The 14554-nt window shown below is 36.9% G+C and overlaps 1 protein-coding gene across 2 annotated transcripts in view; it reads left to right on the top strand.

The window, feature by feature from the left end:
* Nucleotides 1-14554, top strand: part of ATF6 (activating transcription factor 6) — a 220208-nt gene that overhangs the window by 51257 nt on the left and 154397 nt on the right. Inside the window, exon 10 of one of the 2 annotated variants that reach the window (XM_029227929.1) lies at nt 1205-1243. The exons of the other annotated variant lie outside the window; for it this stretch is intronic. Within the exon in view, the coding sequence (XP_029083762.1) occupies nt 1205-1243 (39 nt within the window). The remainder of the gene's footprint in view (nt 1-1204; nt 1244-14554) is intronic. 2 annotated transcript variants of the gene reach the window in all.

Genomic DNA, 14554 nt, shown 5'->3' with positions numbered 1-14554 from the left:
GACCTCATTGTTTGCAGTCTTTTCACTGCAAAACCAATGATCTCCTTGGACCTGGGAATCTGCCAGAGGAGCGGGAAATCCCCAGTTGAACCTTATTAGTACCACCTGGAAGATATTTAGTGAACAACTTCCACATCGGTGGCCTTGAATATCTATAAAGCAAGCATTATGTTTTCATTGGTGCAGAAACTGCATAGGCTTTTAAATAATAGATTGTGAGTTCTAACTCAGCTTTTCTCAGGTACTACAAAACTAAGTCTGGCCAGACAAATAGACATTTTAATCAGAGATTTCGAAAGCATTTTAAATTTAGGAGCCTAAAGTCTTTCAGAAGAGATCACATTACCATAGTAGTGTTGTTAATGTTGTTTCAGATGTTCAATGTAGAATTGAACTTTTGTGCCTTACTGGTATGGGTCCAAGTGAGAAAACATATAACACACATTTGCCAAATATAGGTATGCCTTAAGAAACATTTCCTGAAGGCACTTGGTGATGAAATGTAAATACATCTTACATCTAAAGTAAGAGAGTTTTGTCAAAGTAATGTGTAGCAAAACTGACTAGTTTGGAGAGTTTGGGGTTACTGAATAGTCATCACACAGAAAAAGAAAATAAACTAAGTAGACTTAAAAGGGTTAATTTTTCTGACCTTACTGCTATTGTGTGGATGGTAAAGAAGGCATCTGGCTATTTTTGGCACAGGATTCAAAGAACTGGCCTACTCTGGGTGGTCTATAAAAACAGTAACTCTAGGCAGCAGGGAATGGCTAAACAGGACAAATGTGAATTGGTAGGAAACCCTCTTCTTACTTACTACTCATTGGGATTGATTCTATGATTATTAGTCATATTTTATAGTTGTAGAACCTGAAATTTAACCCGGATCTCTTTTTAAGAAATGACCATTGAAAACTCTGCCTTTTATAAAGCACTTTTTTTTCCTACCATTCTTCGAGAAACCTTAAGGACTTCTGTTTTTGGCAGTATGGTGGGCTAGAGGTACAGAGAAACTTTGCATTTTAGTACACCGGAAAATGCTGGATTAAAAAACAAATCAAAACTCTTTGATTTCATGGCTGAACTGAGGAAAAGGAAGCACTTCTCAGAGGCCAGAATGTTAAGGTAACATAAATCCATAATGGTAAGCTAACATTGGAAGTGGTGCTTGTCCTAGAGTTATTTCCTCATCCTTTTGTCCTAGCATCTGGGAAGAGGAAAGAAAGCTCTGGATCCAAACAAGGTGAGAAGTCACAACTGAAGCCCTCCTACCCCCACCCAAGTAAAGCTGGAACTTCCAAAGAATGACATTCTTGGTTGCTAAAAGAGAAAAAAGTAGATTGCCATACCACATAGGGAGAGTGTTGGTAAGTACCTATCTTGGTATTGGCTTTGAGTAGAGTAGAAATAAAGAAAGAATTTTCTCTTTACCACAAGCCCTAACTCATGCAGTTTGAGCCTGAATTTACACTACTTGTGTGGCCCCAAAAAAAACCAAGACAAAAATTTAGTTTAAGCAGTCCTGTGTTGGTGGTACTGCTAGTCTCCTGGCAGAATCAAATGTAAATCCTTCTCAGAGAAAGGCACTTTAAACAGACATCTAAAAAATTGCCAAAGGTAGGGTTCCAACTGAACATGAATCCACATCCTCTCACCTCCCCCCAATTATTAAACACACCAGGAAACAGGCCACCATGAATAAGAGTTAGAGGAAATAAACTACAGAATAAAACTCTGAAAGACTACAGATATTTGAATTAACAGATACTAGAGGTAGAATAAATATGTTAAATAAAAGAGGGAATTGAAGTATGACGAAAGAACAAAAGACTATAAGAATTAATCAGGACATTTTGAAAAAGAATCTGGAAATGTGATAAGTAAAAAGTTGACATTAGAAAAACAATGCACAGGTTAAAACAAAAAATTAGGCACATTTGAAGAAACAAATAGTAAATGGGAAGATGGATCTGAAGAAATTATACAGAGTGTAACACAGAGAGACATAGAGATGGAAAACTTGAGAGATATTAAGAGACACTACCATAACTATGGGGTTACACTACAGTAACTTAGTAATCAAAGTAACATCACCAGTCATGAGACATACTGACATCTTGTACCTCCTGATGTGATGCACTGAAAAGGGCACATCACTTCTGTGACATTCTTGCCAAAATGGCGTAACCTGGGTTTTACCATGAAGAAACATCAGATAAAGCCAGATTGAGGGGGACATTAAAATATTTTTGTAATCTTCAAAAGTGTCAAGGTATTAAGGAAGAAGGAAAATAACCTCAAAGAAGATTTGAGATACAGAAATGAAGAGCCAACAACAACAAAAATAATAAATGTGAATGAAACTTTTAAAAAATTTGATGGTATAAAACATTAACAATGTCTAGTTTGTAAGGTTAAAACAAATCAAGATGGAAGTATAGTATTCCCCCCTTACCCTTGGGGGATATATTCCAAGACCACATGGATGCCTTGGAATCATGGATGGTATCAAACCCTATATATACTATGTGTTTTCTATACGTACATACCCATGATAAAGTTTAATTTATAGATTAGTCACAGTAAGAGGTTAACAACAGTAACTAGTAATAAAAAAACAATTATAACAATATACTGTAATAAAAGTTATGTGAATGTGACCTCTTTCTCTCTCAAAATAGCTTATGGCACAAATTTAATGTCTTTTCTGTCTTAACTAAGCACTTATACACTGTGGCCATAACTTCTGCAGCTTGAGATGTGATGATAAAACTAGTACGAATTTCTTTTTCCTTCTTCACAATTTCATGGATAGAAGATTTGTTCTTACCGTAGATCTTAGCAACCTCAGCATTTGATTTTTTTCCTTTCCATATTAAGTAGAGAACTTTACCTTTTCACTTAAAGGAAGAACTTTACGGCTTCTCTTTGGCATATACAGATTGCCAGCATCACTACTCTTGCACTTTGGGGCCATTATTAAGTAAAATAAGGGTTACTTGAACACAAACACTGCAATACTGATACTGCGACAGTCAACCTAGTAACTGAGATGGCTGCTAAGTGACTAAACCAGTGGGATACACTAAACAAAGGGATGATTGACGTCTTGGAAGGGTGGGACTGAGCAGGACAGTGCGAGACTTCATCATGCTACTCAGAATAGTGCACAATTTAAAATTTAAGAATTGTTTATTTCTGGAATTTTTCATTTAATATTTTTAGTATGTGGTTGATCACAGGTAAATGAAACCGTGGAAAGTGATACCACAGGTAAAGGGGGACTACTATAATTTCTGGACAGTAACATCGGATAAATTGTGAGGGGTGTGACTGAGCTTAAAGCACTCAAAGTTTCTGTTGTTTGGGGAGTAAGTAAAGATAATGACTATGTTTAGACTTGTTAAATTAATTGGCGTTTTAAAGTTTTGAGGGGTAACATCTAACAAAATATAATTAGAATATATCATTTCAAAACCTATTAGAAGTAGTATTGTGGAATGAGGTGGACGGATTCAGTCAAAAAGATGGCATGAAGAGAGAAAGAAACAGCTAGATTATGAAAGCACAGAATATTGTAGTAGAAATGAATCTAGAATATTATCTGTAATCACAATAAATGGAAATGTACTGACCTGTGCATTTAGAAGGCAAAGATTGTCAGACTGGATGCGGGAGAAAAGCAAAATTCAACTTCATGCTGTTTATAAGAGAAACACCTAAAAGCATAAAGCTACAGAAAAGTAGAAGATCAAAGGATGGAGAAGCAAACAGTAGCTAAAAGAAAGCTGGAGTTACTCTATTAATATCAGATACATATACTTTAAGGAGAAAAGTATTATTAGACCTAGTCACTACATGCTGATTTAAAAGTATAGTTTATCAGGAAGGCATAATAATTCTAAATTAGTATGCTTCTAATAATATAGCTTGGAAACGATAACTGATGGACCTACAGGTGAAAATTGGCATTCTGCTGCCAATTTCTGTGGGAAAATTTAGCATACCTCTCTCAGTAATTGATAGACCACATAGACAAGAAAATCTGCAAGGATACAGAAGGTTTGATTATTGTCATTATTAAATTTGATCTAGTGGCTGTATGTATATATACGACATCTATCAACACGTAGTTTTCCAACCATATATGAAAGTGTTAAAAATTACTCTGTACTAGGTCATAAAGGAAATATCAGCAAGTTTCAAAAACTACATATGGACTACATTCACTGTTAGTGCAATTAAGCTAGAAATCAGTAACAAAAAGATGAAACTAAGAACTCCTATACTACTAAAAATTAAAAGGCACAGTTCTAAATAACCCATAGATCAAAGAAGTCATAATGAAATTTGGTTTTAAATTATGGTATTAAAATGCTATTTATCAGACCTTGTAGAAAGTACCATACTGTGTGGGAAAAGCAAATTGCAGAGAAATAGGTACAGTATGATTACATTTATAGAAAGTTCAAATCAGAAAAACTGTACATTATGAATGCATGTGCATAAATGGTATAGCTATAAAGAAAAGCAGGGGAATTGTTATTACAGATTTCAGAAGTGGCGTTGAGCAAGTTCAGCTCACCCCTAGGCTGGGCTAAGTATTTCTTGGTGTTCCCAAATTATCCTGTATACATATAATAGAATGTATCATATTTTACTAATTATTTGTTGGTGTATCTGTCTTCATCACTATAGACTCCTTTTTCCTTTTTTTTTTTTTTTAATTCTTAGTGGTGCTTACTTTATTGAGATTGCACAGTTTCCCATGGACCATTCTTTTTTTTTTTTGGCCTCACTGAGCAGCTTGTGGGATCTTAGTTCCCCAATGAGGGATCGAACCTGGGCCCTGGCAGTGAAAGTGCTGAGTCCTAACCACTGGACCGCCACGGAATTCCCTCCTTTTTTTTTTTTGAGAATAGAAGTTCTGCCTTATTCCTTTTTTAATATATTCTCAGCATCTAGCATAGTGTATGTAGTACATGGTAGACACATGTTGCACTGAATTGCAAAGAAGGTTTTTATCATGGTGACAGAGAGGGAAGGGCATTCCAGGCAGAGGCAATATTCTGAACAAATGCTTAGAGAGGTGAAAGAAGATGGCTTTTACCCACAGTAAGAAGCAGTCACAGATGGCTAGAGCTTACCTTGCTTTTAGATTGAGCTTGACGTGTTGTAGCTACTTGATAAATATTTGTTGGATGCTGGTTGAGTGACTGAATGAATGAATGATTGAATGTTAATGAGCATAGAATGTATGGTGGGGAATGGTAAACAATTGGGCTGAAAGGGTAGGCTGTGTTCAGGTCACATAGGCCATCATGTTCACTCTAAAGGAGAACAGCATGAAGCAGTGACTGGTGCAAGGAAATGTCATCGTGAGCACCAAGTAATGTGGTGTGTGTTGTGAGTGTTGTACTGCGAAGAGGGAGATAAACGGAGAGAGTTATTATAAGGAAAGACTTCACAGAGGAGAGTAGAATTAACGATTTATAAGGAGAGAAGGAGAGAAGGACATTCCAAGGGAAGTTTATGACACATGACAGTAACCAAGGTATAATACAGAAATGGAAAAAAAGTCGTCCCCCCTCTCAAAAGAATAAAAATGGCAAAAAAAAATTTTTTTTCGAGGCCTGGGTCTCTTATGACTGGTTCCATTTTCTTTTTTTTTTTTTTTAATTTAATTTAATTTAATTTTTTGCACAGCAGGTTCTTATTCGTTATCTGTTTTATACACATTAGTGTGTATATGTCAATCCCAATCTCCCAATTCATCACACCTCCCCCACACCACCCCCCTGCTTTCCCCCCTTGGTGTCCATACGTTTGTTCTCTACATCTGTGTCTCTATTTCTGCCTTGCAAACCAGTTCATCTGTACCATTTTTCTAGATTCCACATCTCTGCGTTAATATATGATATTTATTTTTCTCTTTCTGACTCACTTCACTCTGTATGACTGGTTCCATTTTCTTTATGTTTTTCTGATTGTACATTTTCTAAGATACCTTAATTTTCATAGCTGTTCTCTTTATCTCGTTACTACTACTTTCTGCACAATAAATGTAGTTTCCTCTAGTCATTTTTCAGACACTGAACCTTCTAACAGACGTTGAAATTGGATAGGGTACAGTATAAATGGTTATTACATTTAAATTTTATGAGGTTGAGAAAGATATTTTCTTTGTTAGGGAGAGGACTTAATCTTTAGAATTTCCTCCTCTTGGGTTCGTACTTAACTCAGTGGTCAAAGTTCATACCTGATGTTCATACCAAAGGCATGGTTTTTCATTACTTCTCTATGCTGTGCTTCTGTTTGATTTTTAAGTTTTGTTGTTGTTTTAAGTTTGCACTTCATCACTGTTTTGACATTAGGTAAGTTTAACTTGCTCCCAGGCCCCAAGGATTGATGTAAATCTCAGACTTGTACAGATATCAAGGAAATACAGTGAGGTAGAGGAAATGAGCAGTGTCCACTTTAGACACTGGTAAAAATATTTCTTCGTGGAGGGAAGCTGAATTTATTTAAGAAATGAGGGGGAAATAAGGGAAGAAAAAGAGAAAATAGATTAATTTCGATAGAAATAAAAGAATTTCTGAAAGATTCTGTTATCAACATAAAGTTTAACCAGCAACAAACTGTGTTAAAAATAATTCCTTCTTTATAAAACAGGGTGATTAAGAGCTAGTTGGGAAAACATCAGTCTAAATGCCACTTGCAATTTGTTGTTTATTATCAGCTTTGTTATGTTCTGAGTTTTGTTGACTGTTGAGTATAGTAGGGCTACAGTTTTTATCATAGAAGTTTGTCTGATGTTTTGCTAATTTTCCTTTTCTCCTTAACAGTTTGGATGACTTTTTGGTAAATTCTCTCATAGTGGTTTTCAACCTTTCCTGTACATAATCACTACAAAATCTTAAAAAGAGAGCTAACTGAGCCCTACCCTAAACCTATGGAATCTAGTGAGATGGGTCTAAATCATCTATTTTTATTTTTAAAATTTATTTATTCATTTCTTTTAGTTTTGGCTGCACTGGGTCTTCGTTGCTGTGCGCGGGCTTTCTCTAGTTGCGGCGAGTGGGGGCTACTCTTCATTGTGGTGCGCGGGCTTCTCGTTGCGGTGGCTTTTCTTGTTGTGGAGCATGGGCTCTAGGTGCACGGGCTTCAGTAGTTGTGGCACGTGGGCTTAGTAGTTGCGGCGCATGGGCTCAGTAGTTGTGGCGCACGGGCTTAGTAGTTGCAGCGCATGGGCTTAGTTGCTCCATGGCATGTGGGATCTTCCTGGACCAGGGATCGAACCCATGTCCCCTGCATTGGCAGGCAGATTCTTAACCACTGTGCCACCAGAAAAGTCCTTAAATCATTTATTTTTAAACAAAGTATTTTTCTTTAGGTGATCCTGAGGTATGTCCAGAGTTGAAAACTACTGTGTATAGTTTTATATTTCTTTCTATACATTGACCCCTATGTTAATTGTAAGAGCACTTATCCATTAAATTAGAAGATAATATATATAAGAGAAATTTTATTAAATCTCTAGACAGACGCTTGTATAGTCATAGGTTTGTATTATATAATTGAGGAAATTTATGGACCTGTGTTTTGGACAGAACAGGAATCATAACAGAACCCTGTGAGAGGAACTTCTTTCTGGCACATAGGACTTCAGTATATAGATTCCTGTGTTACATTTTTCCCTTTCTACTATTTAAAAAGTCACTATAACCATTCTCCTTTTCTGCAAATAATAAGGCAACATCCAGAGGCGGTTTTAAATATATTAGGTGTTAAAAAAATTAACAAGTATTTGAAATTGATAATACTTTTCCCTTGTTTGTTCTGGTTGGGTGCTGTCCCCTCACAAGAACCAGAATCTTTACAGTTTGAGACATCAGACTTGGATGAGGAAGGGCAAATTGTACTACTTAAGGACCAGCTACTCTGTGGTTTTCTTATGAGACTATGTTATAGGGGAAAGGTAACCACAGAGAATATGGTTTTGAATTTGAGTGGCCTGGAACTGGTTAGAAATAAAATGTCTCTAATTCCAATATTCTCCAAGTTTGTCAGCTTTTCATTATTTTTATGGGAAGAATTCTAGCTTTTTATCCTGAGATGAGCCTGTCCCCAAATCTGGCTTCAATTTTTTTCCCTTATTCAATTGCTGAGCACACTTTGCTGTATGATATCACTATTGGCTGTAAGTTAAAAGTTACTGTATAACTTAAATGTCAGACTTCAAACCACCAAGTATACATGGTTTTGTTCAGCCAGGTTTTTAAATGAAATCTAATTCAAGTTTTTGGCTAAAAGTGCTTTCCAAATTTATCAAAGTGACACATAAACTGAAGAAATACATCTAAATACCAGGTGTTATTGAATCTGGGATTGCAGAGAGGTAACAGAGCTAAGGGCAGTTCTTTTCCCAAATAGTCTAATTTACTCATGTTCTTCCAAAAAGTATCTGTGCAAAGTAATTGGTTCTCTTTTCTTCTATCCCCTGTGGATTTCATCCTTTAAAAAAATGGCTTAGAGTCTATCAGTAGTGAAGAGCTGAGTTTTGAGGGCATGGAAAATTCTGTTGATGATTTTCTTTAGTTTTGGCTTTCCTGAGTTATACATAGGGAGGCTTATGAGGAGTATCACAGTGGCTTTATCATGTATCACTTGGCTACTTCCCCCTCAGACTTGATTTGTTACAGTGAAGGGAAAAGCAGTTGAAATCAGAAACGTACATCCTTTGTTAACTTCCTTCTTTACCTTGAATAAGTCACTATGTCACTTTCAAAGATAAAAGGAGATAATGTGGTAACTTCTGCTGCTTCTGTCTTGTGAGAGGACATCAGTGAGAGACTAGGGCAGATGAGAAAACTGTCAGAGTTTAAGTTGGTTACTTTGATATTTTCTTTAGACTACAGATCTTTAACATAAAACAAGGACTAGTGGATGGTTTGTCTGAAATAGCTTTCTCAAACACTATTTTCAGTACTGAGCTGTGCAAAACGTAAATAATAGAGGAATACACAGCTTTACTTTTGTAATAAGTGAAGGTCTAGCCTAATATTAAGGTAGTATAAGATAACTTTGAAACTTTTGATTTTTCAAAATATATATGTAATTATTTATTGCTTCTAGGCAGTTTGCCTTTAATGTCTTATTTTCTCCAGATTTGACCTGTTCTGTCATTTCAGTAAGCATTTGAAACATATTTTAAGGGTTATTCTACAGATTGGTCTTTTTTCTTTTTTTTTTTTTTTTTTTGCGGTACGCGGGCCTGTCACTGTTGTGGCCTCACCTGTTGCGGAGCACAGGCTCCAGACGCGCAGGCTCAGCGGCCATGGCTCACGGGCCCAGCCGCTCCGCGGCATGTGGGATCCTCCCGGACCGGGGCACGAACCCGTGTCCCCTGCATCGGCAGGCGGACTCTCAACCACTGCGCCACCAGGGAAGCCCTACAGATTGTTTTTAACAGAGTTATGGCTAGTATAGCATGAACTGTGTGTGCTATGCATCTAGACTTCATGGTGTCTGTGTGTTGTGAACATAAGCGAGCATTGATGTCTTATGTTCCCAGGCAGTTTGTCACAATCCATGAGCTCTGAGGAGCTAATATTGGGGAATCACAGATACTCTGTATGCCTTATATGGCTTTCTATCTCAACTCTTTTACTGGAATTCTCAATAAAACCACATTACTTGCTTTCATTTTTCCTTCTCCCCCCCTTTTTTTTGTGTGATGTGAATTTGAAAATGAGAGATAAATGGAAATAAGACCGTTGGAGAAAAGAAGATGCATAAAAAACTGAAGACAGTTTCAAAATAATCTGAGTTTGGCTGTATGTTGATACCACCTGTGCTTGGTTGGTAAAGGTAGCAGTTTTTGTGTGTTTTGTTGTGTTAAGCTTTTATTTATCAAACATTTGCTCTGCACCAAGTACTAGTCTAAGCACTTTATATAAATTAATTCCTCCTGGAACTCTAAGGTAAGTGTTATTATCTCCATTTTACAGATGAGGAAACTGAAGTCACATCTAACATTTGGCAGAGCTAGGGTTCACAGTCGGCCTTTGGAGCCCTTGCGTTAATCATTAATAGAACAACAGCGATCCATGTAGAGAAAAAGTTGGTATTTACAGATAGAGGAGTTAGGACTCTATCCAATAACTTTACCCATTTTCCTAAAGCTTAAGATTGGATGTGAAAGGAGAAAATATATATTTTATGGGTTGACGGGATTGGTGGGAATATAATAGAAGAGATTGCACTCAAATTTACAGGCATCTTTTTGACATTGAGAATGAGTAGAGTGTGCCTTTCTCAAGTGAGAGGATACCAAAGAGTTGTTTGCACACAAACTTTTTGTATTAAACATTGACTCATTGACTTCAGCAATTTAATAACTATAGTGCATTGGTTATTTATTGCTGTGTAGCAAACCACCCCAAAACTTGAAGGCTTAAAACAATAACAGTCAGTTACTTTGCTGAAACATCTGCAGTTTGGGAAATTCAACATCTCAGTAGAAACAGTGTTTCTTTGCTCCATGGAGTGTCAACGGGGTTGGCTCAGGGTGGAGGACCTACTTTCGAGCTGGCTCACTCATCAGGCCAGCAGGTTGGTGCTGGCCTGAGCTGGGACCTGAGCCAGGGCTATTGGCTACAGGGTCTCGGTTTTTCTTCATTTGGGCCTCTCCACAAGTTGCTTGGCCTTCCTCAGAGTATAGTGGCTGGGTTCCAAGACTGATCATCGCCTGTTAGAAGAGTGCTTGCTTTATAATTGTTCACTGAATGGATGAAAGAATCTCAGGTTGTTTTCTTGCTCTTGTTGGCTCACTTGGCAAACTGCCACTGTAAAAAGTACGTGTTTCTCCTCAGGGTCTGGTAATCCCTGGTCCTGAGAACTGCTATTTAGAGGATTAAAAAAAAAACAAAACATTTCAACTATTGATCTATTTCTTCCTTCAGTCAAATTTCTGTTTATAGTAAATTACGCCGATTTACTACAAGTCTGCAAAAATCATCTGTGAACCATTCAATAAACAGAGAAAAATAGCTTTTTTAAGATTTGGAGAACTCCCTTGGGAACTCCCTGTCTTTAGCCTCAGTTGCAATGAAAATTAACATAATTTCCTGTTCCTGGATCTGGAGATGGTATAATAATGAGTTTACCACCTGCTGTTCTTGAGTTGTGGGTTAGTTTTCCTAAAATAAAGATCTGGATTTTTTCTCCTGGCATGAGGCAGAATGTTACATAAAATTCATTTATTTGTTGTTTAAAAAAAAAAAAAGAATGCCTTCTATGGGTTAAGCATTGTCCTCGAACAAAACAGGTCTCTGTACCTACAGGGACATACAGACAATAAACATAATAAGTGAAATAATAGAACAAAGGGATAAAATATAGTAGGGTAAATGGTTTTACAAGTGTGAGAGTGGTTGTTGGAATTGTAGTTTTAAATAGTGATCACTGTAAAGTAGACATTTGAACCAAGGCTTAAAGGTGATAAATAGCCATATGGATATATGGAGGAAGAGCATTCCAGACAGAGGGAACAACCAGTACAAAGGCGCTAGGGTGGAAGTGTGCTTTGCATGTTCAAGGAAAAGCAAGTGGGTCAGTGTGGTTGGACTAAAGTGTGCAAGGGGGAGAGTAGTAGGAGATGATGCCAGAGAGATACGGTGGAGGGGTTAAATTTAGTGAGGCCTTGGTCATTGTAAGGATTTGGGCTTTTACCATGATAGAAATGAAGAGCCATCTGAAGGTTTTGAGCAGAGGAGTGACATAGTAATCTGACCTAGATTTTAAAGCAGTCTTTCCAGTTGCTATGTTGAGAATAGCCTGAACCTGGCAGGCAGGAAGACAAGCTGTGCCACTAACTGCTGTGTCATCTGTGGGACACATAGCACTTTCCGATTTATAAAGCATGTTCGCATCCATCGTTTCATTTGAATCTTTGAAAAACCCTGTGAAATATTTATTTTTCCTATTTTACATGTGAGGAATTGGGGGTTCAGTGAAGTTAACCGACTTTCCCAGAGCGACTCAATTGGAGAGTCTCATAGCCACACGTTGAATCCATATCTCTTGACTCCAAATTTTGTGTTCTTTCCTGTATTCCACATTAAAACCTGAGGATTTTCATGCTCTTTCCAGCTTAAAGTGATTTCACTTTTTCATGTGCAGTTCTCAGGAAGAGGAATAGCAGCATATGGATATCTTTTGGGGATGGGAACCAGTAAGATTCTTAACTGCTGAGATGGCTTGAACTTAAAATTGACCAACTTGTACCATAAGGAAACAGGTTTGCAAAGCGAAGAATAGATTTGGAGATTTGCCATTTTTTGTTCAGCTACTTGGTATGAAAATTGGGTATCTGAAATCATATCTTAAGGATTAAGTTGGCTTCATAAATAATCTAAAACAGTTGTTGGCTTTTAGAATTTCATAAATGAAAAAGTAAAGTAACAATTCTTATAATACTTTTTCCAGACTTTTGGGGAAATTGAAATTACTTGTGTTTTATTAATCTGTGCTTTTCAGGCCCATTGACCCACAGCATGAGCAAGGTTTATTGGTGTAATGATTATTCGAAGGCATAAAACTGTTGTGATTCTTGCAGGGTAGCGTGTTTCTGGTCATAGAGACTTCTATTTTTAAAAATATTTATTAGTTTATTTAAAAATACTGAATAGAATCTGATTTAAGCTAATTATGAAAAGTGATTAGATTGCCATATTAATATCATGATCTATAAACAGTTAATCATTATACTAATTCTTATTGTGACTCTGAGTCATCTCCTTGTGTTCTTGGAAATTTATTTTTCCCAAAATTAACAAAAAGGGACATTGAATGACATAAAACACTCATGCCGAGAATCTAAAAGTTCATATCAACAGTAATTTTCTCATACTCTTTTGTACATTTGGCCATTATAAGGACTGTCAAATTCCTTTCTTAATATTTGTGTTGTCCAAATTGTACTAAGACAGTCTTGAATTCTGGCAGTAAAATAAAACTCCTTTATGTCTTTCAGATATTAATAAAAACAAGGGAAATGTAAATTTGCAGTTATTTAGATGGTTAAAATTAGTTTCTATAGGTCATTTCATAGGTTCAAGCATATATAGTTGTTTTGAGCTGAATTGGACAGTCAGCTTCTCTGTAATTTAGCTTGAGAAATTTCATTTCACTTGAATTAATTTATTTTTTTAGAAATTTCATTTTAAGACTTTAAAAAAAATTTGCAAGGAATTGGGACCAAATGGCAACAACAACTAAAAACAAAAAAGTGAAAAACTTTAAAAGATTCTTTCTAAAATTAATATATTGCCTTTTCAAAATACTTCCTGGCCCAATGGGTAGATAATAAAATTGAGACTTATAGACTGTTTGGATCCTTATTTTTGCCTCTTCTCTGACCTACTTCCTTGTTTAAAATGCTTTGTTGACTCTGTATAATAAAAGTGTTGTGAAGATCCTTTTTGTGGAGACCATTGAATGAGATCTGAGTGAGCCCTCAGGCTAAAAAAAGGTAAAAGTTACTAAAGTAGCTATGGTTAAACATATATTGTCATTACACTGTGATAATCATTACTCCCGTGGGTAGTGGGAAAAAATAGTGATCACTTATGAGCCAAACCAATCAACATTAAAACCGATTCCTAGGAAGTGTAGCTACTAAGTGATTATAGCACAGTCCAGTTACAGATGGAATAACCTGAACTGATAGTTAAACTCAAGGCATTTGCTTGTAACAGTCACAAATTGTGAATCAAAATGCCAGTTTTCACAGTGGTAATAAAATCATGAAAAGAACAATGATTAGTAGAAGAGCTCTTTGAAAACTTCCAAGTACTAATGATTGTGAACTCTTGTAATTTACTCCATAAATCATCCATAAACCACATAAATCATTTTTTTAAAAAAAGTATTTATTTATTTATTTTTGGCTGAGTTGGGTTTTTGTTGCTGCGCGTGGGCTTTCTCTAGTTGCGGTGAGCGGGGACTGCTCTTCGTTGCGTCGGGCTTCTCACTGCAGTGGCTTCTCTTGTTGCGGATCACGGGCTCTAGGCGCGCGGGCTTCAGTAGTGGAGGCGCGTGGGCTTCAGTAGTTGTGGCTCGCGGGCTCTAGAGCACAGGCACAGTAGTTGTGGCGCATGGGCTTAGTTGCTTCGCGGCATGTGGGATCTTCTCAGACCAGGGATCAAACCCGTGTCCTCTGCATTAATAGGCAGATTCTTAACCACTGCGCCACCAGGGAAGCCCACATAAATCATTTTTGATTGTGTCCTTCCACATCCCTCTCGTCTGACTTCCCCATCCTTTTCCCCAAACTGTCCACTTTTGTTGGATTTATTGTGAACAATGTGTAACTTTTAGGGAATTGAGGTAGGAAAAATGTTATGAGAAACAAGATTAGTTTAAAACAGTGGCCCTCAAACATTGGCGTATATCAGATTGTTAGGCACCGCTCCCAGAGTTCTTGGGTGAGTAGGTCTGGAATGGGGCCGGAGAGTTTGCATTTCTAACCAGTTATCAGGTGATGCTAATG

This window comes from Monodon monoceros, unplaced genomic scaffold, assembly GCF_005190385.1.
Source record: "Monodon monoceros isolate NGI ecotype Baffin Bay Population unplaced genomic scaffold, NGI_Narwhal_1 Super_Scaffold_18, whole genome shotgun sequence".
Classification (NCBI taxonomy): Eukaryota; Metazoa; Chordata; class Mammalia; order Artiodactyla; family Monodontidae; genus Monodon; species Monodon monoceros.
This window is presented reverse-complemented; position numbering and strand designations above follow the sequence as displayed.